This window comes from Castor canadensis, chromosome 3 (genome assembly GCF_047511655.1).
Source record: "Castor canadensis chromosome 3, mCasCan1.hap1v2, whole genome shotgun sequence".
NCBI lineage: Eukaryota > Metazoa > Chordata > Mammalia > Rodentia > Castoridae > Castor > Castor canadensis.
In genome coordinates, this window is record NC_133388.1 from 153,701,662 (window position 1) to 153,726,684 (window position 25,023).

The following is a 25,023-nucleotide window of genomic DNA, read 5'->3' on the forward strand; positions in this document are numbered from 1 at the left end:
TGACCATACTATTGAGTATTACTGTAAGGTGGGTACACTTACACTACATAGGTTAGCAATATATACATTTTAATAATGAAACTGAATCGATCTCTCTGATTTTCATTTAAATTAGAAATGGGAGGAAGCTTTCGGGTTCTTAATCTAAGCTATAAACCTAGAGTATTATCAGATTTGAAACTCATCATTCTCATAAAAGCTGACATTTCTTAGAAAAACCTATAAAATATATCAATAATATACAAGTAACCAGAGATTCAGCAAGTTGCATACAATTACAAACATAGCTGAGTTTAGAAAAGCAGCAACAAAAAGCCCTTTCCCTTGGTTCTTTCATTAATACTGCCAGCCCTGTGCCTGCTTGACGGCAAAACCAATCTTTCCCAGTTTTGCAACTGAAATAGACAAACTATTTTAACAGATGGAATGACAGCAGCTCAACACCACAGCCACAGTGTGTTTTTTATGTCATCTCTAACTCTTGAAACAGGCTTATGCTTTATCTCCTGAGTTAAGTTTTATACAGGTTTGCTCACATGTTGCTCCACAAGATTTTGCCAGATCTGAACTTTCAGCCCAGTAACAAGTCAGGAGCTTCAAGTCCACTACAAAATATATAGCAATACCTCTTAAAGGAAAAACAGTGTACATGGAAGGTAAAAATAGAAGTCTGGCTACTTTAAAAAGTAATTTAGCTCTAATCATTGAATATTAATTAGCACCAAAGATCAGTTTCAGAAGTTGATATAGCAAGCACAAGGCCCTGAGTTCAAAACCCAGTACCACCAAAACAAAGCTAATTATAACCAAAAATATTCTTAAGAAGTTCCTTAACAAGTCAACTAGATTTGATTGGATTTTTTTTTAAGAATGCAGAAGAAAACACTGAAGTGTGCAACTTAATATCTGAAACACTGGATTTTTTTTTCATCAAAGAAAAACTGCTTCTAAGCAAAGACCTCCTATGCCAAATTTCAGCCTGAAACCATTACAGTCCCTGACAAAATGGGTTTTATAAAGGAAATATTGCTAGCCTTTCAATTATAATGGCACTAGCAGATGCTACGAAAATAAAAACTATTTCATGTTTTAGTCAGGCATGGCTTAAGAATATTAATGAGGATTTATTTATTTATTTTTTGTTTTGTGGTTTTTTTGTTTTGTTTTGTTGTTGCTATTGTTGTTGTTAGCAGTAAAGTTCTTTCTTGTCATTCTTCACATCACTGCATTAACAACTGCACACAGCTGCCAGAACACTAAACTCATGTTTTTAAACAATTCTTACCAGCTTTCTTCCAGATCTCCTCTGGCACGTATCCAGACGCAGGCCTGTGAAGGAATTCCCGATGCGCATCTATGAAAAGGATGGAAAGCGGGTGGAGAAAGGAGAAAGCTCCATCAGCATGGTTGTATCCTTACACAGAGCGAAGCATGCAATGCCCCTTTTCTTGGCTTCACTACAAAAATGCAATTTTAAGGGGCTGAACATTTTGCTTCTAGAAAACACAAAGGTATAGCAAGGCCAGTCATCAGAACCCAAGGAAAACAGAAGGTCATTGGTCCAAATGCCTTGTATGCTTAAGCCCAAAGCAATCTTATTTCATTATATAATATGATGTTTGGAAACAGCCTTCCCAGCACTCTCTCACTGTAGGAACTTCTATAGGCATGTTTTGTGTTGTTAAAGAAAATAAATTATATTTGGTACTTTTCAAGAGCCAAATTAGTAGTTTAAAAAAAAAATCAATTGTTAGGGTAACTTCATTTCCACCAAGCTCTTTCAATAGTCAGCTCTACCTGATGGCTAACCAGATGAAATGGATTTGACATGGGTGGAAGCAAGAAAGATCAGAATGAACCCACAGACTCTCCTGACCAAATACAAGAATTTGGTATGTGTTTTTCAGGAAAGGAAATGAAGTTCCATTTGAAATGCTGTTTATTATGCTTTGAAAATTTAAAAGTGTGAGAAAACTTATAATAGAGTTGATATACGAATGTTAAATTTCAAAATAACATGTTCATGGAAATGACTATGAACGCTTCCTATTTTTATATATGCTTGAAAATAAACCATATGAGGTCCTCATAGCTAAAATATGCACTGCATGACTTCCATATTGGATTTACAATGAAAACCTGTGTATTCAGAAGTTTTAAGGAAGGAATTAATCAATTGAGCTTTTGTAAAATATGATAATTGTTCAACCTATAAAATTCAAGTAAAACTGAAATTTTCTCTACATGAACAAGAAATGCCAAGTAGCACACAGATTTCTTTAAACAGTACTTTGTCTAATGATATGTTGAAGGTCAAAAGAAATTCAGTCCAATTTCCTATATTTTGTGCAGCTACAGAACCTCAGAAAAGAAAGGACAATATAATCAATTTAGCTAAGCATATGTCACTACATTTTAATGCTATAAATACATGCAAATGCTTTTGATCCTTCTATGGTACATAGATTACCAGTTGGCCAGAACATTAGATTTCCCCAAGTATGCTGAAAAAGTTTACTACAATTTGATGAAGGATATGCAGAAACTCTCTGCACTACCTCTGCAATGCTTCTTTAAGTCTAAACTTATTCCAAATATAGTTTCTTTTCTATAAGTTTATAATCTAATGACTACTTAATAATTGGATATAGTGAAAATAACCATGCACATTCATTTCTACAAAATAAGGGACAAAAGTCAAACTGTTTTAACTGAAGTGAATTTTCATTTTTTTAAAGAAAACTAGATAAAAATGTTTAGTACATTTATAAATTAAAGAAAATATTAGGTTTCTCATGATTACAGTCCGTACCACTGTAACTATTTCCATAAAAAATTAAAGTAAAATCAAGTTCACATTTCACTATGTGACACACAGTGGAACAGAGAGTTTTACTTATAATAACTTTTAAAGATAATTTTAAGGATAAAAGATGTTGACTATAGTATATTTAGTTGGATAAGAACAGAGATGTAAAAGTTATAGTCCTGACAGACTAAAGATTGAAAAATAATTGGCTCCTCCAAAGCAGCAATTTTTTTTTCACTTAGTAGGTTAAGAAGTGATCAATTGTTTTATATACAATTGTTTTTTTGATAAATTAGCCAAACATTATTGTAGGAAACAAGAAAGGAAATGTTAAATGATCCCCATCACATGCATGGAAGATACTAACTACTAGCCCCAAACAGCAGAGAGGAAAGGGTTAGTTCCAGAACTCAGTGGAGCTAAATCTGAGTTCTGTCACCTTCTCACTGTGTGATATCGATTGGGTTTCTCCACGTTTCAGCTGCCTCTTCCGTAAAGTGAGGATGATGCTAGTAGAATCTGAGAGCGCTGCTCTGGGCTTTAAAAGAGGTGCTTCCTATCACATGCTTGACACGGTACATTCTAAACTCTCATTCTTCAAGAAAGCCAGATAAAACTATTTGGTGCATCTTAGGTTACTTGCTATTTATTACCTTCATTATTATCATCATCACTATTATTACTTAGTAGGCTGTCCAGTAAGAATGTATGTGTATTTATTTCCTTACAAATATCTAAGATGAAGAAAGTACTGCAAATGTTTTTGTTCTCTTCCCCAGCACTTAACCAAACAGCACAAAAACTAAAGAAAGCAAAACAGTTGGAGAAGTTTGGGTTAAGCAATATACACCCAAAGTATGGCACTTGGGAATGGAAATTATTGCTACAGTTGACATTCTTGGCCCTTGGTCCTCATATTTCTTATATAATATTTTTACGAATTTTATCTAAATCTCATGAGCAATTTTAGCCCTCAACATTGCTCAAATATTAACATTTATGGATCAGGCAACTTTCCGTCTTCCATGTGCTGTACAGCAGGAATCTGGAGGGTTGCATACCACACTGGAAATTTGTGAAATCTTTTGCCTTGGCTACATCTCCTTAAATTTCTCAATGACCTATCAATATACCATATCAATATACACCCAAATCCCACCTGGCCTAGAAACCCAATGGAAATACTAAAGCCAATTATGTAAAAGTATTCTTCATCCTAATCTGCTTTCTAAAATATTGTTTGGCACACATAGTTCTAAGCTACTGTGCCCTTCCTAAACATCAGTTCTAACACTGGGAGGAACAGTAATAAGCACACTCCTCAGAATGTATTTGATTCCCTGATGAATATTAGAGGCTATTACTTTAATAGCTGTAGACACCAAATGATTAAAACACTATCTCTCTCAGTGCCAATATTAGAACATAAATACGCAAAACTGAGCTTAAAAGACAAAAAAAAAATTCTGAAACTGGTCAATATGAGAACAACAGACAACACTCGTAGGACTTTATATCTTAGAATACTGGTTAACCTATTCAAACCTATGCAAAACACATTAAGATTCTAAGGCTCTGATCCTAAGGAAGCTAATTTATAACAACTCTTGACCGCCTATAAAATATTAGTTGCTATAAAAATGAATAGTTGTTCTAAAATTTAATGGTAAAAACAGAGAGCTTATACAAGAGATAGCTTATAAGATCTAGTTTACAATGTAAGACTACATGTGTTTGCAATGTAATTACTGAAAGATGGCAGTATTATAGAAAATTCCTTCTAAATTTAATTTAGCTTGCTTTGAGATGCAAATTACTTAGAGGTAAGAGGGAAGAGGAGAGGAGCAACCTCCTTAAAATAGTTAAGTATCTATGAAGAGAAGGGACCAAATCAGAGGGTGAAGAGAAATGTCATAAGAAATGTGAAAGAACAGAAAGAGCAATCTACACAGCATGAAAGAGATGGAAGATGCACTACACTTACGACAGAATGAAGACCATTGGATACTAGATACAGCAAGGGCCGCCATCAATATACATGAAGGGATGAGCTGAGAGCCTTTGGAGAACCAATGTGACCTCACATGACCCAGGACAGCAATACTCAAAGTTTGGCAGCACCTAGGTATGGCCTTCATCCTGTAGTGGGCAGAATGAGGCTGTGATCATGATAGTATTTATTACAAAAATCATCAAAAGAAAGGGAAGGTTAAATGATTTCATCTTTTAAATGCCATTTATTTTTGTTTTATGGATAATAAATTCATAATCTCAACACTATGTTCTGGAAGCCCACACCCAACCTAACAGCTAGCGACTGCATTATGATGTCCATCTTTAATAATAAACATACTTAATGTTCTAGGAGGTACTATCTCCTTGTTTTCAAAAGACAGACATATTTAACTAACAATCTTTTTAAACCTAATATTGTTAAATAAAGTAGAGTTTTAAAATACAGTAGGCATCTGCATTATGAAGTCAGCCAAATGGTCGAGATGAATTTCATGATGTGGTTTAAGAAAATCAATACAAGTGTGTAAGACTCCAAGTTTTACAGACAGATATATTCTGAATAACTTGTTTGTGGTTTCTGCATTCTGATAGTGTAGAAATTGAATAACATGCCTTTGGTTAAGGGATAACTATTTTTCTGCAGTCATACATTATGAATTAGGATTCTAAGGGAACAGTAGATTTACTACACTTAAGACAGAATTCCTTTCCAATTTTTCTCACCAACTAAGTAGGCATCTAAAAATTACTGCTTGGAAATGTTTTCTAGATGAAAAACCATCCAAGACTCCACTATCATCTCACTCTTGGATACAAAGGAAAATTTCTACTAATTTCACTTATTACTACTCTTTACATTTCTTTTTGAAATTACGTACTGGGAATAATTGCAGTCACTTCCGTCATTAGAGAGGGTTCAAATTTACCTAATGATGGGTTCTGAGCTCTTACCAGGGACTGAGACTGAGTTCTCAAATGTGAATGTATTTACGCCCTGTGAGGTTTTTGAATGTTTGAATATTGTGATGTGCCATATCCGATTCCCATCTGCCTTCCTTCCTTCCTTCCTCCCTTCTATCTTCATTTATTTATTTCTTTACTTACTTATTTACATATTGTGAACTCAGAGCCTTATGACTGCTAGGAAGGCAATCTATCACTCGAAGTCACACCCTAAGCCAGCCAGACCTACCTGCTTTCGAACTCTTAACTCAATACTCACAGAAATGTGCATGAAATATGTATTGGTGCCATCTCCATTTACTAATTATTTATTTATTTACTTAGTCTTTTCTTTTTTGATGCTGGGGATTGAATACAGGGTCTTGCACTGCTGGACAAGCTCTCTACCACTGACCTACATCCCAGCCCTCCATCTCCATTTCAAAGATGAGAAAAACAATATAAAGAGAGATTATGTCTTGCTAAAAGTCACCACACAAGCGTGGAGAAGAATCAGGAATTCAGATTTACACATCTGCTGAAAATCTGTGCTTTTAACCTTAATGTAAGATTTCTTGAGGATTTAGATAGCAAGAAGAAATTCTGTAATTCAGTTCTATGATGATCATACAACTTGCCAACGAGAGCAATTTAAAAAATATGAACTCCTCCAACAATTCAACAAACTTCTGAATTACTAAAGCTTTTTTTGTGAAATGGTCAGTTTGATTTTTTCCTTCTACTTAAAACAAACCTAAAGTTTCTGATATTTTTCTTTGGGGCAAGAGTTAAAACCCTTACCAAAACACACACAAAAGTACTTTCCAAATTTAACACCCCATCATCACATACTCAAACATTCAAAAAACTCACCAGGCATAAATACATTCACATTTGAGAACCTTATGGCTCAGTCCCTGTTAATAGCTTTAAACCTATTATTAGAAATTTTTAACCCTATCTAATGATGGTAATGACTTTTTGAATACAGAAAGAGGACACACAAAGAGCTATGGCAAGACTCTAGAATCATCCAAAGCCAGTAAACCAAAAAGAAGTAACGTAAAGGAAACAAAATGTTAGGAACTGAGAGGCTGATGTGAACAGCATACAGAGAGAAAAAGGAGGTGAACACAAAGAATGCTGGCACTTAGAGAACATCCAAAGTGATATCCAGCAACCCCTTATCTATATGCTTCAAAGTAATTGGTGTCTGTGATTAAATTTGTAGCTCTGATCATATTAACTTACTCTGAAGTGAAGTATATAACATAGCAAAACTTAAATGTGCAAGTCACACCTTAATAAGAAAGGCAACAGTTTGAAAATTAGTTTTTTAATGTTGTTAAGAATTAGACATTTGGAATAGTCCCTGGAGAGTAAAAGAAAAATAATAAATACTATTTAAAATGAAAATCTATTTTTTGAAAAGTCCTTCAAGATACCAACTTGCATTTCATTTAAACAATGGAAACAATGTAAGTTTAGTATGTTCTCAGTGTTTAAAATTGTTTCCAAGACTACTCACAATAGAGTCTTATTTAATATCTGGGGAAAACTCCAAAAATTCAATTAGTAATGGATTAATTATATTTCTAATACCCCACACTGACTTAATGCCATGGATATATTTCAAAAGTTAGAATGGGATCAAGTCTAACAAATACAACCCATCAGTCATGAACATTACATTCTAGAGTCCCCAACACAATTTAAAAATGCTAAGAATGTGTGTATGATTAAACATTCCCAGTATTTCCAAGTTAGGGATGAAAGCAGGGCAATACTTTTGAAGCAAAAATATTTTCTATAAATATCCTGAAGGTTCCCTTTGTGACCTGTTTAAGAATTGAAAGAATTGGGTAAAAGAAACATATAATATAACCATGGGATAAAGAAAGCTACATTTGTATAAAAAAATAGATATATCCATAGCTTTATCTGCTTGTATATATGCCATTAAATATTTTCTGACAACAGAAAATGGATTTATTAACCAATAATCCCTAATCCTTTCATGACACACATCAATACATTCAGCTCCAGAGCCTAGAAAAGAGACTAGAAAGTACTTAATGTAAATGATTGTGCTCCATGATTACAAACTACTGCCTTGTAGACTGGAGATGTGGCTCAAGTGGTAGAGTGCCTGCTTTGCAAGAGCGAAGCTCTGCGTCCAAACCCCAGTCCCACCAAAAATACAACAAACTAACAAACTGCCTGTCTTATTTATATCCATAGCCTAACTCCAGAAAGTGGAACTCAGAAAGGCTTCAAAAATCAACTAGCAAAGATACACAGTGGGGGAAAAAAAAACTGATCCTAAAACTTGCAAATTCTGTAGCTCTTGATAGTCACAATAATTTTTTAATAGGTAATCTAGGATTCTGTGTCCATAGAGAACATGACTGTTCTCCAGAGAAATTTAACACTTGTATATCGTCTTTGGAGAACATAACCTACAAAAGCTTTAACCTGATGCAAAATCTCAGCTTTACCAAAAGTACAAATTCATCAAACATCACTAAAATTGTGTAATTTGTGTACTCTTAAGGAGGAGTTTTGGAAACCAAGTTTATCCTTTTGGCTGCACAACAGAGAAATTGACATGAATGTAATACACACCAGTGTCATCACAATCTATGTGTGGCAATGGTGTCTATAAAGCAGCCTGTGATCTGTGCATAATAACAGTTCACTTAGGTATGTAGTTCAGTCCATTTCTGAAACTTCCCTTTTTCAGTGGACAACAGATAACAGCAATGCCATCAGTTTGGGGGTTTGAATTAAAGCATCTGTCCTGTGCCCATGACACTAGTTACTCCCTTTCCTGTCTCTTCCACTTATTCAAAAGGCCTCAAGGGAAGGAATGAAAAATGTGTTCCCTTCATTATAACAAGTAACATGAAGCATTCAAAGCATAAGTACCAATTCATTGTGTACCACAGAGCAAGCCAAACTATCTATTTTTACCCTAATGGTTTATTTGACTTTAAGGTTCTCAAGTTTTGCCCACACTGGATGATTACACATATCCTCCTTTGTTTGTCCTGAGCAAATCGCCATGATTAATCAATTTTTGTTCACAATAAGGAAATAAAAACATGATGTTTATTGTATTCTGTTCCAAATAGTTTTGTTTAGACCAATATTGGTTCAAATCAAACTTAATTCTATTTCTATTTGCCTTACTACAACCTGACAAAAACTTGTTTGTCTTTAAAATCTTCTTTAGAATAATGCCTGTTGGGTAAATTAAATAGCTGGGAATGTTCCTTTATTTTAATACTTACTATGGTAATAGGCATTCAGCCTTCAAGGATTATCAGAAATACATAAGTCTAAGTTCAAAGGAAACTGTATTTGCTAGGAAAAATTTTAATAAAAAAAGATTATGTGACCAGTAGCTAGATAATATACTTCAAGTCTTTACTTTTTAATAATCAGCCATGGTACCACTGCTTTCAAGTCACCAACTTAACCTGCATGTATGCCATTAGTTTGGTTTTGCAGCAATAACTGTGCTCTAACCTGAGTTAGCTGATGGGAATGGACTAAACACCTAAGATGAGAGAATGAGGATCCACATTGTCCATCTCTACTAAGTTCACTCAAATAGTAACACACATCATAGCCAGCAATGTACATAATGAAACCTTACTGAGAGAAGAACAGGTTCTGCCCAAAAGTTGGGAGAGGTAGGGAAAACAATGTATACACATGAGTATGAGGCCCTGACTTCAAACCCCAGTGCTGCCAAAAAAAAAAAAAAAATGCTTTCTGATTGAAGATTTCTTCCAATATCTTAGGGATTATACTCTATTTATAAATCTAACAAGTTACGATCAAATCACAGAACTTAGTGCCAGGGGCTCACATGCCTGTAATCTTATCTACTCAGAGGCTGAGATCAGGAGAATCATGATTTGAGGCCTGGGCCTCAAACTATTTTGAGGTCTATTTTGCCTGGGCAAATAGTTCATGAGATCCTGTCTCCAAAACAACTAGAGTAAAATGGACTAGGGTGTGGTTCAAGTGGTAGAGCATCTACTTTGCAAATTCAAAGCCCTGAGTTCAAACCCCAGTCCCACCAAAACATAAAAAATGAAACAAAAAAACAAAAACAGATCAAATCACAGGAAGAAAGCCACATCTTTATCATTAATTGTCAAGTGGCACAGGCAAACCATATAGGTTTTTGTCTCTCATTCAGAAGAGGTTTTAAGGAAAAGTGGCTTTCCCCCCCTTCAAACATAAGTTATATTACCAACCAGGGTTGTCTTAAAGACCATATCTGGAATTGAAAATTAGAAAACATATATCCTTTTGTGCAGTGCTGTCAATACTGGTGTGCAGTGGGAAAATCCTGCTGACGGGGAATGGCAGTTCATACATGGAATCTCAGCTACACTGGAGATGGAGATGGAGAAAACTGAGGTCGGCCCAGGCAAAAAATTAAGTGAGATCCTCCCTCAAAAACAAGCCAGGCATGGTGGTTGATGCTGTAATTCCAGCTGTGCAGGAGGCACAAGCAAGAGTATCTTGGTCTCAGGCCAGCCTGGGCAAAAAACCCTATCTGAAAAAGAGCTGGAAGTGTGGGTCAAGCCATAAGAGTACTTGCCTTGCAAGTGTAAGGCCCTCTAGTTCAAACGCCACTAATACCATTAGGAAGGTAGGGAGGTAGGGAGGTAGGGAGGGGGGTGGGGAAAGAAGGAAGGAAGAAAGGAAGAAAGGAAGGAAGGAAAGAAGGAAGGGAGGGAGGGAGGAAGGAGGGAAGAAAGGAGAGAAGAGAGGGAGGGAGGAAGGAGGGAAGGAAGGAGAGAAGAATGGAAGGGGGACAGGATGGAGGGGTGGTGGGAGAGAAGGAGGGACTGAGGACAGAAAGGAGGGAGGGAGGGAAGGAAGAAGAGGCCCCAGGCCCCTTCCTGAGCTTGTTTGTGACAGTATCCAAAAGCAGCTGTATATAAAGGATTACAAATGTGAAAAATGCACGTGAAAAATCAGTTCAGCTTTGAACCACTGCCCTAAGCTCAGCACATCCACCTGGAAAAGGAATGAGTTTTGTGACCATCTCTTTGTATGACAATCTGCGCACTCTCTTAAGAGAAAAGCAAAATGTATCTGAGGATATGTAGAGAGGTCATTGTCCTCAAACTCCCTTAGTACCCTTCATTTTTTGAAAACACATGCCAAGAATACAGGGAGGTAGACCGCCCGTCTAACAAGTGTGAGACCCTGAATTCAAATCTCAGTACTGCCAAAAAATAAACACAAAAAGAATATGGTTGGTATGAAAAGCATGAGAAGCATCCATTCAAGATGCCTATCTAAGGAAAAGCTACCTAATGCGACTGGGTCAGGGTTGACCGGACTCTGCTGCCTGGAGTGGCTGCTGCTGCCGCTGCCCTTTTTCAAGTCCTCTGCATCACTGTAGCGCCGGATCCAGTAATTCAGCTCCTCTCGGTCGGCTTCCTGACACCGCCTTAGGACCGTGAGTGATCGCCTTGTTTTCTCTACCATGTCCATGATGCAGTTTAACAGCTGTGCAAAGAACAGGGACAGGGAAGCACATACACATCACCACGAACAGAAGAGTTTGATGAAACAAACTGTATCAGGACAGGGAAAGGTACAATTTTATTCCTGAAGGCTTTGTGCTATTACTTTCAATGGGTGGATTTGAAATTCACACCTAATAACTGATCAAACTTAATGGGGATGAGGAGAAAAAGTCGGAGGTACAATCGTAAAGCATGATAGATTTTTACCTAAAAGTGTTACAGCCAGTAAACCTATCTTTCCTAATACCGAACCATTAGTCTATAAACTAAATGACCCTTCACAATAAAACAGTAGCCCACTAGTCTGGGTCTGCCTTTTTCCAAAATCTAAGTGTGTCTTCAGTGGCTTTCATGTCAATTTAGATATCAAATTCTATGTTTCACTGCAAATATTCTCACTCATTTTTTTTCAAGGAAACATAATCCCTTCAAAGCATCCCCAAGCTTGTGTTTTCCCACCTAACCTCATTTTGGTTGTTTTCAAAACATTTGTTAACCTCGATGATTACTGCAGACATACATGATCAAGGTGTTTCCACTCTTCTGCCCATTCTCTGTCCGTTAGTCTGTGGTCAATCATTTCCTCTTGACGTGTGCCATGCAACCCTACAATTGAAGAAGAGAAGGTTTAATCACCGCAAAACATTCAGTATACAATCCATATATAAACAGGCACATAACCAGAAGTACATGGGCAAACACTGATGTGAAATTTATTTGATTTTGATAAGAGACATGACTCATGCTTAGATTCAGAATTACCTAATGGTTTCCTTACAGAATGACAAAATGTTAGAACTGTTAGGAATTTTAGAGGTCATCTGGCCAGAATTCTTTATTTTATGCGTGAGGAGGCAGAGTTAAGTGACACCAAGTTCAGAGCTAGTTATCCATAAAATATTCCCTAAGTAATAATACAAATATATTCCTAGTTGGCATCGCGGTGCACGCCTGTAAACCCAGCACACATTGGGTAGAAGCAGGAGGACCTTGAGTTTGAGGTCAGCCTGGGCTATACAGCAAGTTGCAGGCAGTTTGGTGACATAGAAAGACCTTGTTTTTGAAATATAAATTAATTCTTAACTCTTCATATGAGAAACCCCGTAAGAATTGGGGTTTCTTATGCCTAGAGTAACAATGCAGTATGGTGGTAGAGAGCATGCTTAGCATGTACAAGAGTGTAGGTTCAATACTCAGTATGAAACAGATAAAGACAGACAGATTAATAGATAGGCAGATCAACCCAACACAAAAAAACCACACATAAACAGTAGGTGGTTTTGAATGTGGCTGTCCTAAACTAAAAATAAAGGCATCATAAGTCATTTTACATATGTTCATATTTCAGCACAATTATAAATGAATATAATCCTATCACACATACCTCTCTGATAAAATTAGACCACAAAGAGAGATCTTAGAATATGAAAGCTACATTCATTTAAAATATAAAAAGTAAAAATGTGCAATAGGCTGGGTGATGGCTTATGTGGTTAGAGCACCTATATAGCAAGCACAAGCCTTGAGTTCAAACCCCAGTACCACAAAAAAAAAAAAAAATTAACATACCAGCTAAATTTGACCAATATCATACATTCAAGCCAAGAAACTACAGTCCTAAGTTGAAGTCCATGAGTGTTATACCATTATGAAAGTAGTGTGCAAATGCTTACCAAGTGAGCACCAGTATTGATGACGTGAGCAGCTGGCTAAGATGCTCATGGGAATACAAATGTCTGTGTCTCACCTTCAGGATAGAAGGTTCTGACCATAGAACCCTCTTACAGACTTGTGGATAAAGCTCTGCACATTCTACTCCCAAAGAAAGACACTGGGTTATGGCATTACTTTTCAGTGGCCAGAACTGTTCTTTTGTTGCCATTCTTCACTTTACTACTCTCACAAGAGCATGGCTTGGGTTTCTAGACAGGGAGGCTCCTTCTCTGAGGGTCTCATGTAAAAATTAAATGACAGTAAGAGTTATAAAATACTGTGTTTCACTTTCTGTGAAATCTAAGTGCTTAAAAATCCTTCCTTTTAGCTGATTTAATGAAAAACAAATGAGTCACATGACTTTTTCAGCCAGTTACAAAAAATACAATTTTAGTTATAACTGAGGGAACAAATTTATGACAGCTCTTCCTCAGAGTAAAAGTTACCAAGTACAAAGTACTTTGCATTATTCCTGTCCAATTAGCATATACTCCAAGATACATTTTAAGTTAAAATTGCCAATGCCACCTATTGGCAAAAAAGTAAAATTGCAAATACGTATTACTAATTTGCATGATAGAAAAGACTTTGGGAAAGTAATATTTATTTTTTTTCTCTGTTGTGATTATTTCACATTGAAATGTTTGCAAATATGTAATTTTTGTTGACTTATTTGTTGCCTGTGTGTTGGGGAAAAAGCACTACTGTTAAAATTAGTCATCACAGAAAACCAGAGAGTGATAAGAATATAAATATGACAGGAAATTCCATCATAGTGGCATTGAACTACAGAGGTCTCAAAGGTTTCAAAAATTCAGCAGTCTAAATCAATAAATAATGCATGCCCTAATACCTAGAATAATTAACGAGCAACAAGATGTCTGTGGCTAATGAGAATCAGTCATTTGTGGAAAAGCACTAAGCTTCATCTCATGTACAAAAATAACATTAAAATGTGTCTGATCACAAGGAGGTCAAGGAGGGGTAGAATCAAATTTTTTAAAGGGGAAAAAAGACAAATGAAAAAATTACATTTATTAATTCTCTACTTCACATCCTTAAATAGTCAGCACCACACAATTTTTATTTCTATTCATAATGCTGGAGGGATGTACTAGTGGAAAATAGCTCATAATTATTAAAGAGCACATTTTCCATTTGTGAAAAACTCGGCACTAATGTTAAGTCTTAACTGGTTCTTAAGTTTTAGAAGATTTTAGCTAAGTAGGCTAAAACTCTTAAGCTTACTTAAAAACGAATGCTGCTCACAGGGTTATTTTATTAAAGGATTCTAGTGAGTATATGTCCCTAAATGCAATAGGCATTTATAAATCATACCAGGTTAAGGATACCTTTATGACAATTTTTATATTCTCAAAATGGCAGCCTGATGTAACACTGTAATTTGTTACTCATACATTAAGATTTTATTTTGCATTAACACACACTAAACTATGCCAGACTTTAGGGATGGTTAAGTAGCTACACATATTTATAGAGATTAACACTATTAGTTTTATAAGCTAATATAATTAAAAGGTAAGGAACGTGGTTTGAAGAAAATCACATAAAACCAATGGATACAGATACAACTCATAAAGGGGTATTTTACATTACTAGATGAAAACATAATCATTACACAAAAGCTTAATTACTTTCTTGCTGATTGCTTTACAGTGCACAGTAGCTAATATTTTATGAAACCATGTTTGCTGCTTAAGGACCAGACCGTTTCCCCACACCTACACCCAAGGATCTCTTGAACTGGTCTCGCAGTGACCCGATGAGTCCACTGCTACTTAGACATGAGCAGTCACAGTTTTCAAGCCTTCGGTCATAAATAAATGGTAACTCTTTTGTGTGGAAGGGGGTTATCACATTTGATTTTGAGGTCAAAATATCAGTCCAGACTGAGAAACAACATAACCACTTTTGAAAACTCTTCAGAAATGGTACCTGTGAGAGCATTAAACAAACTGGCTATTAAAAAGCACAAATAATATGCTTAGCCATTTGTCTGACACACGATATGAATGTAGAAATAACTGTTGTGGGAAACCATAACTATCATCTTTCTCCATCCTAACTCTCCCTCACTGCTTTTTAAACCTTTGGAGGGTTATGTAAAGAAAGAAGAGAAGACCCTACATGTGACAGCCTCTGTTTGCTAGTAAGCTACTTGGAAATCTCACATAAACTTCTGCATATCAGAGTATCTGTCTATAAAGAAAAAAATGTCATCATTATCAAGCAGTGGATAGTTGGCTGGCTGCATTTCCTAGACTTCTGCATTCTCAGTTCTGTCTTCTGGTTTTCCACTAGGACTTCACTAAATCTCCCAGGTCAGGTAAGTCTGACAATGAGGTATGAGATATAGGAAGTTCTGATGGCAGGTGGCAGGGACATAGGAGCCAGGAAAAGAAGAGTGGCTGACTATTGTTCTCAGTCAGACTCAGCAAAAATGAAGAATTGAAGGTGTCTTAACTAACAGTGTCCTTACTAACAGTCTGACACCATCACCACAACCATAGATGAAGTGTCAGCACTTACCTTGTTCATCTTCCCTCTGATTTTTCAGGCTAGACACTTGTTCTTCTGAAGGTAATGTCTCCTACAAAGCTTTATGTCTAATAATTCAATCCAATGAAGGAATGGACACAGGCAAATAAAACATGCATTTGCTCTTTATTTGTCTAAACTGAATCTTTCCATTTTCTGATCTTTGATGCAAAACTGACAACAACTATAATCACTGTACTTTAAAGATTTCCTTGAGGAACACTTGTTAAGCCACAGACAGAATGCCATATCGTACTTTGGAACATGGAATATCATGAAGACTGGAATTATCAAAATGAACTTTGAGGTAAATAAAAAAATACAGTGGAAGAAAAGAAACTAATTTTACAAAATATTTGTGGTAGGCAAACTGCATATGAAATATGAGGCTAAAAAGAATTCAAGCTAAAATTTCATTTTGCTTTTGTTACCACAATTAAGGATGTTATACTAAGTTTGATGCCCTCCTTAAAAAAAAAAAAAAACACTTAACCTGCTATGTTAAAGAACACATATGATTAAGAGAGAGAGCATATTAATACCAACCAAGTTTTCTCGCAAAGGAGACAATATGAAGAAAGAAAATTTTTATCCCTAGCAGATTTCATGTCTCAAATTCAGTTGAGTAGTAATGATGCAAGTCTTCAAGCATCCATTCCCAAAAGAAGTGAACAGATCCTTCATCTTACCCATAGGTCTGTTTCTGTCCCTGAGGTCCCTGTGGCTGGGGTGTCGATAGGAGTCCCTGTAGTGGTGGGCAATGGCCATATCGTCCAAACGGTAATGCTGAGGTGGAGGTGGGGTGGGGTGAGGCAGGCCATTTGGCTGGTAGGATAAGCCGTTATTTGGACTGTACCGCTGGCCTGGGCTAATAGTGCATGGTCGCTTGCTTGGATGTTCTGAGTGCAAAGGCTCTCTGTCAAAGCCATTTTCTTTGGTTCTGAGGGGGGAAGAAAAAGTTTTATTTCAGAAAGTACTCAGAAGCCAGCATAGTTGAGACACACATATTTGAGCTTATAGTTGAAAGGCATGTATCAACAGAACATCCCTTCATTGGCAAGAAACCCTTTAAAACAGCTTCCCAGAGACCTTAGGGAATTTACTGGAACCAATGTTGAAGCCAAAATGATCACCAGACAGACATAGAAGAAAATGCTTCACTTGTCATCAAATTAGCAAACATCATTGCTACTGCAGCTCTTGTGGTTAAGTCACAAACGGGAGCAAAGCAACTCTCCTATAGGTAACACTTTCAGGAAAAAAGAGTATTTGATTTTTAACAAGACTGGCTATACACATGAAAACCCATCAGGGTAAAACATCACTACTCTTTAGAGGAATGTAGTAAACCTATTCCACCCAACATCAGACTTCTGTTTCAGAAAACACCTGAAAGCTGTGTTGTTCAATACAATAGCCACATGTAGCAATTTAAAGTGTAAGTTAAATAAAATTAAATAAAAGGGTTTGGGGCATGGCTCAAGTGATACTTGCCTAGAGAGTATGAGGTCCTGAGTTCAACCCCCAACACTGCAAATAAATAAATAAGGCTTAAAGTTCAATTCCTCAGGAGCAGTAGCCACATTTCAGATGCTCGACAGCCACTGTGACTAAAGGTTACAGAACTGGAATGCAAAGATACAGAACATTTCCATCACCACTGAAAGTTCTACTGGTGTACCACAATTCAACTAAGCCAATATAATAAGGAGTATGAGATCTGAAACCTCAACATTTTCTTGAGTCACTAACATAACCAGTCAGCAGTCATACAGTCAGCTGGGACTAGAAGGCAGATCTAGGTCACCCCTTTTATTTTCAAGTTGAGGAAACACATGCCCAGAGAGTTAGTGTATCTTGTCTGGGGTCATCAGGTCTTATAGCAGAAGAGGCACACTCTGATTGTACTTCATCAAGTGATCCAAACTTGAACTTGGCTTTCAGAAGGAATGCACTCAATACATTGAGACCTGATAACTAATCACAGCTTCTAGATTCTCAAACAAAAATAGGGTTAAAGAAATATTTCCTTGCTTGGAGACAACCCAATATACTCAATAAACAAATTGTCCCTAACTCTGACTGGAATCACAGTTTCTGAATTAAATTTTCACCCAGGATCTGGCTCTCTTCATTAAACCAGTACTTTATCCTTAAAACCAGTCCCACTAATTCACAGTGGCTGTGGATTTACATGTATTGTTTTAATTTTAAGTTGGTAAGGCAACAGTTATAGGAGCATTAAGATACTTCTGCTTTCCTAGCACTCATGACAATCTTTGATAATACAAGGGAGGAACATCTAAATGCAAACTGAATCATCAGTAGAGATAATCTGGGACCACAGGGTTCCATAATGACTGTCCTTTGTGTTCCTGGAGGATGGAGTCCCAGTGACAATTTACATACTCCAGACTGAAAAGGATAAAGGACTTTATACACAGAAGATACAGCACTTTAAGAACTGAGGGAAGATCTACAGGTTTACTGTGAAGTGAGTACAACCCTGCCATCAACTACAGGATACTCTGTTCTGGAATCAGGAGACCAGCCAATATTGGAAATCACAGCAATGCATGACCCTTATGGTTGTGGCAACCAGAAATCTCAATGTTGTTCCCATATGGTATGTGTCTAAAACATACTGACCCCATACATATTGATCATTGGTATCAAACTACAATACCCAGAGTAGCTCAGACATTACCTAAATGCACTGCTTTAAGATAATTTTGTAAAGTGAAAGGAAACATTCTAGATATTGATTTATCTTCTGAGTATGCCTATGTGATTCTAATCTGTATTTTCATATCCTATACATTTCTGAGCAACACACTTCGGTATTCAATGCGTATTACAAGCAGAAATCAGTTCGAATATAGTGAAGACTGTTAGCAGCTATGAAATAATGCTAACACAGCACCTACCTTACTGGCAATATTTGTAGTGGAAAAAGCACTGCACTGGAAAGCAAGAGACCTGAGACCTAGTCCTGGTTCTTCAATGACTAGCTGGGGGGCCTTAGGCAAGTCACTTAATCTCTTTGGACCTCAGTTTGCTCATCTGCAAAATGAAAGGGTTGGGCTAGGTCAGTGGCTTTCAAACTGGGCCACATGAGGGGCTTAGGGATTCTGTAGAAAATGAAGAAAGTTCCCCGAACCAATTAAGATGTAAAGGGTCAGAGAAACCCACTTACTGTTCTTATTCATTTAAAAATAGGGGTTCTGCCTAAGATTTCATTTTTAAAGAAAAAGTCTGCTGTTAAAATTAAGTTTGAAAACCACTGGATTAGAAGATTTCTAAAGTCCCTTCTTTTCTGTTGTAATATTCTGATTATTCTACACAGCTAATGTCATGTTTACGTAGATCACAGCACACAGGGTTGATGGTCCTCTGGCCAAACTGTAAATGTGCTAGTCAATCATTTTAGCCAAGTTCTCTGATTTTGCTTTCAGCAAGTCATTATTTACAGTTTATTTTGTGTAAAAAAAAAAAAAATCTAAATATCTTCCAGCAGCCCTTGTAGCCTTTCTTTTTCCTTTTTTCTTTCTTTCATTCTTCTTTTTTTTGAGAGGTGTGGGAGGAGGCAGTACTGGGGTTTGAACTCAGGGCCTTATGCTTGCTAGGCAAGCACTCTACCACTTGAGCCATGACACAATCCTTTTTGCTTTGGTTATTTTTTTAGTAGAGTTTCATATGTTTGCTTGGGCTGGCCTGGACTGCTATCATCCTATTTACATTTTTCTAGTAGCAAGGATTATAGACACATGTCACTCCACCCATCTTATTGAGACAGGATCTCACAAACTTTTTGCCTGGGCTGGCCTGGAACCACTATCCTCCTGATCTCCACCTCCTAAGTAGTAGCTGGGATTACAGGACTGGGCCACCTTTCCTAGTTCCCTGTAGCATTTCTCTATATCAAACATCATTGATCTATTTGTTTCAAACCAACACAACCTATGGTTTTCTCTCTTTGCTTCAATGACATCATCAACACACAACACTGGAAGAATTCTGGCAATTTTCTAACGGTTAATTACAGAATTTATCATCACACTCATGTGAGCTCTCTGATCAATGATATTACTTTAATGACCCAATTATATTTTTAAAAAAGAGCTCCCTACATCCCCCCAACAGAAAAACAAGGGCAATAATACCCTAAGAGACAGACCAGGTCTTGAGGCCATCCTTTTCCTTTTGTCAGGTCCCTGTATCCTAACCTGAGCCCCCTTCCTCTGAGAGTTGGAGAAATAAGAAAGCTCATCACCTCGGGGACAGTTCTATTTCACAGCAAGGCACTGAACTCTTGTGGCCCATAGAAATAAAGCTGTGAGGGTTCGTTCCTGTGACTTCCTCAAATCACTCGTGTCTAAACATGAAGCCAACCTTGTTCCATGGATGCATGTCCAGAAAGGTAATTAGAATGACTTAATTACTATTTGGTCTCTTTACTTCTTGGAAATGCCTACAACCATCCTCACCTTATTTGCTGAGGTAAATTCTCTATTCGCATTTTCATTTGCTGTTCTTTTTAAAGTGTATTAGGCAAAACTAAATACTTCTTATTGTCCCATTCCAGCATGTCCTTGAAATAACTCAGACTCTGCAAGGAAGTCCAGTGTGTCTCACAGATAACATGGAACCCATTTTAATTTGTTGTTTTGTTTGCTTGCTTGCTTCCCTGTTTGTGTTTTGAGACAGGGCCTTACTATGGAGCCCAGGCTGGCCTGCCTCAGCCTACTCAGTTTTGGGATTGTAGGCATGTGCCACCACATCTACCTTTGTTTTTGAAATCTACCAACAATACTCTATCACCCTACCAGAAGACATTAGTCTCAATGTAACCTCACCACTTCAACACTTAGCCCAAATCATTTTCTTTGTTCTGATTGCCCTCAATGCAGAGAAACTAATGCAGATACTTTAAAGCGACAGAGGCCAATAGGAGAAGGAAACCAGGAACTAGAGAAAAGGTTAGCTGGAGAATTAATTTAGAAGGTAACACACACGCACAGGAAAGCAATGCAAGTCAACTCCCTGTATAGCTGTCCTTATCTCAACTAGCAAAAACCCTTGATACTTCCTATTATTCTTTTACTCTCTCTTCAACAAAATTAGAGATAAGGGCAAAATAGTTTCTGCCTGGTAACAAGGGGGTGGGGGGGGAAAGAAGGGGGTGGGGGGAAGAGAGAAGGCTGGGGGGGGGTGGGGAGAAATGACCCAAACATTGTATGCATATATGAATAAAAGAAAAAAAAAAGTACAAAGGACAAGTCAGGACTCAGCTATATGGCCCCAGGTAATACTTAACTTTTTGACCTCAGTTTACTTCCCTGTAAAAGGCATATGGGAAACAGTAACTGTGCAAACATTTGAAAAGGTAACCTAATTTGTACTTTAGCAGACCTGAATCTATTTTTTTTCAGTTCCTCAACCACAGAGACTGTAATCTGAAAGAAAAAAAGTGAGTAAATGTAAAAGTGGTAAAATAAATTTAAAAAATACTTTAAAAATTCTGTATGTAATATCTGACAAGTTATGAGTGTTAGTGTATACTGAAAATCCCTTGATAACATTTATAATAAAAAAGTACAATATTCAAGGAAATGTGGAAGGATGAAAAAAAGTCTCATAGACTTTTTTAAAAAGTAGAACAAGAGAACAGATATTCTAAGTGACAGATATGGATGGAAGCCTTTTTTTCTCCTACATTAAGATTTTTTTAATGGGGAGAAATACTACTGTGACGATTACTTAACTGGGCATGATGGTGAATGGCTGTAATCCCAGCACTTGGAAGGCTGAGGCAGGAGGATCTGGAATTCAAGTTCAGCCCAGTATTGGCTACATAGTGAGAACTAGTCTCAAAAAAAAAAAAATTATTCTGTGGGAAGTAAAGTGGTATAGCATAATAACCCTTAGAATTTCAAAGAAGCTTAAATTTTAATCTTAGACCTGTTACAAATAAATATATTATGTGTCTTAATTGTTCACTTATTTGAGTTACAACAAGCATTTTAAAGTGATGATATTCCTGATCTACAGGTTCAATGCAACCCTCATAAAATTTTAATGACATTTTTCAGAGAAATAGAAAAAAAATCCTAAAATCCATATGGAAACACAAAATACCCAGAATAGTCAATGTAATCCCTATCAAAAACAGCAATGCTGGAGGTATCACAATATGTAATGTCAAACTATACTACAGAGCCATAGTAACAAAAACAGCATGGTCCTGGCACAAAAAAAGGCATGTAGACCAATGGAACAGAATAGAAGACCCAGAAATCCATAGCTACAGCTATCTGATTCTCTACAAAGGAGCCAAAAACACACGTTGAAGAAAAGACAGCCTCTTTAGCAAATGGTGTTAGAAAAACTACATATAGAAAACTTACACTTGATATCTATCTCAAACTGTAGGAAAAATCCATTCAAAATGGATAGGAGACCTTAATGTGAGGTCAAAAAGTTTGAAGCTACTACAGGAAAACATAAGGGGACACTTGAAGATATAAGCATAGTTACAGTCAACCACTTTCTGAGTAGGACTCAGTAGCTCAGGAAGAAAGAGAAACTATTGACAAGGGATTGAATGAAATGAAACAGCTTCTCACAGTAAAGGTAACATTACTAGAATCAAGAGACAACCTACAAAGTAGGGAAAAAAATCTTTGCCAGCTATTCATCAGATAAGGGATTAATTTCCAGAATATATAAAAAACTCAAAAAATTAAACCAGATCTAGGGATGCAACTTAGTGATTGAGTGTTTGCCTAGCATGCAAAAGACCCTGGGTTCAATCTGTAGTACCACAAAAATATTAAACCAAAAGAACAAACAATCCAATCAATAAATGGGCAAAGAATTGAACAGACAGCTCTAAAAAGAAATACAAATGGCCAATAAATACATGAAGAGATGTTCAACATCCTTGGTTATCAGGGAAATACAGATCAAAACTACACTGAGAAGCCAGGATGGTAGTGCACACCTATAATCCCAGGACTTACAAGGGTAGCAGAGGCAGGAGGATCATGAGTTCTAGGCTACCCTGAACTACATTGGAATTCTACTTCACCACAGTCAAAATGGTTACCATCAAGAAAACAAACAACAAATGTTGGTGAGGTTGTGGCAGGCAGAAAGGAACCCTTATACACTGTTGGTAGGAATGTAAATTAGTGCAGCCACTATGAAAATCAGTATGGAGATTCCTCAAAAACAAAAATGCGATTACCATATGATTCTGCTATACCACTCCTGGACATATACCCAAATAAATGTAGAGACACCTACACACTCATGTTTATTGCAGCACTATTTATGATAGCCAAGCCATGGAATCAGCCTCGGTGCCCAGCAATGGATGAATGCATAAAGAAAGTATAGTACATATACATAATGGAGTATTCAGTCATCAAGCAGAAAGAAATTATGTTATCTGGAGGAAAATGGATGGTGCTGGAGATCATCATTTAAGTGAAATATGCCAGACTCAGAAAGACAAATTAATATTTTCTCTCCTATGTGAACTCTAGACTTAAAACATACACAATACACATTGTGCATACACGTACAGAAATGTCATAATGAAACCCATTATGTTGTACAATATACACTAATAAAAATAAAAGTAAACATGTCTAACCTGGTCTTATTTTTCTCCTTGCTTCCAGTACCACCACCCATCTCGCCACCCAAGTAGAAATTTAGAAATGACAGCACAGTTTTCTCTTCAGATCTAAGTCCTGTTACCAACCTCTAAGGCACTTTTAGCACAGGCCTTCCTTCCCAGCTCAGACACCTTGACCTTGGTCCTGTCACACCACTGCCTGGCCCTCCCAGCATCGCAATACAGCCAGGCATCTTCCCAACTTGCATGGTGTTTGTTCAGTGGCCACGTCCCAGCTCTGTGGCTCCTCAAATGAGGGAACAAGAGTAAGACACTAATCTGAAATTCCCTTAAGGTCTATAGTCTGTCTGGCACTGAAGACTTTCTTCAATCCTTATTTTATTCTTGAATTGTATAAGTTTATATCTAAAATACTAGGAGGTAACAGGAAAGATCAAAAGACATTATCAACACAAATCATATCAAATACTTCTTCCCCAACTCTTTTTATACTTTCTTTCTTTTTTTTTTTTTTTTTTTGGTTGTTACAAGGGCTTCCCGCATGAGTGGCAGGTGACTTACTGATTGAACCATTCCTCCAGTCCTTTTTGCTCTAGTTATTTTGGAGATTGGGTTTCACTTTTTTTCCAGGCTGGCCTAGACTATGATACTCCTATTTAGGCTTCCTGCCATAGCAGGGAGGACTGGGGTACACCACCATGCTCATCTTTTTTCTTTTGAGATGGGGTCTTTCGAACATTTTTGCTGGGGCTGGCCTGAAATCACAATCCTCTGGATCTCAGCCTCCCAAGAGGTTAGAATTATAGGCATGAACCACCAATGCCTGGCTTTCCTTGCCTTTTCTGACACACGCTGTTTGTTAAGGTTTCCATAGAAGGACTAGACACGGAGTAGAAGGTGAGAAATCACTCTTGTCATCATCTTCTCAAAACATAATTCAGTAAGAGTTCTCTTCAGAAATTGTGAGAAAATAAGTGACTTTAAGTAAGAATTTCACATCATATGTTTTTCTTGGTGTTGAATGATGTATCTGAAACAAAATTTATTACAAATTCCCCTGCCTCCTTAAAAAGAAAATCAAACCTAATTCTTCGTGACAACCTGCAGTTGTTTGTGTGTTTTTCTATCACTCTGGAGCAAGCGGGACATTCAGATGGTGATGAACAGAGAAAACAGAGCTGATACCACAGAACCATGGCCACTGGGCCAGGTGGAGAGAGGCGCCTTTACTCTCTCCACTGCTAAACCACCACCTAGGAGAGAGGACTTTCTGAGCAGCATGCTAATGTCTTCAGAAGTAAATAAGAGGCAGGTGGATGTTTGCCTCTCCAGACACAAACATGACGCCTGGACCTTCACGGATTACAATGTGCAGGTTCACAGAGCCACCTGAGCCTTCCCTCCCCTGCCAGGAAGGTGGAAGTCTGTCGCATGTCTCCTGACACCGGCCATCTGCTCAACAGTTAGACCCCCTTGTGTTTCCTAATCTCTGCCCATGCTGTTTGGAACTGCACTTTCTTCCTCTCATTTCTCATCTGCACATTCCCCATTGGAGCCCTTCAGTTTTTTTTCTGGTCAGTGAACCAATTCTGTATTTGGTTCAATGAGACATTCGTGGTCATATGCACTGCTGTATTTCAGAGATGCGTCTTTTAAAACCAACCAAATAAATAAATACAGATTTTTGCGGGGGGTGGGGTGAGGTCATTTGATACACTGTTGAAAATGGCTGCATTAAATTTAGTTGGAATTATTCATTTGCTCACACAGAGCAGGGG

At 37.2% G+C, this 25,023-nt stretch overlaps 1 protein-coding gene across 6 annotated transcripts in view; it reads right to left on the reverse strand.

Annotated features, from left to right (window-relative positions):
• The window catches only part of Runx1t1 (RUNX1 partner transcriptional co-repressor 1), a 143,376-nt gene that overhangs the window by 15,908 nt on the left and 102,445 nt on the right, over window positions 1-25,023 (reverse strand). For all 6 annotated transcript variants that reach the window (XM_074068827.1, XM_074068828.1, XM_074068830.1 and 3 more), the window contains 4 exons: window positions 16,290-16,540; window positions 11,849-11,934; window positions 11,110-11,308; window positions 1,286-1,354 (listed from right to left, as the gene is read on the reverse strand). In XM_074068827.1, coding sequence (XP_073924928.1) covers window positions 1,286-1,354; window positions 11,110-11,308; window positions 11,849-11,934; window positions 16,290-16,540 — 605 coding nt within the window. The remainder of the gene's footprint in view (window positions 1-1,285; window positions 1,355-11,109; window positions 11,309-11,848; window positions 11,935-16,289; window positions 16,541-25,023) is intronic.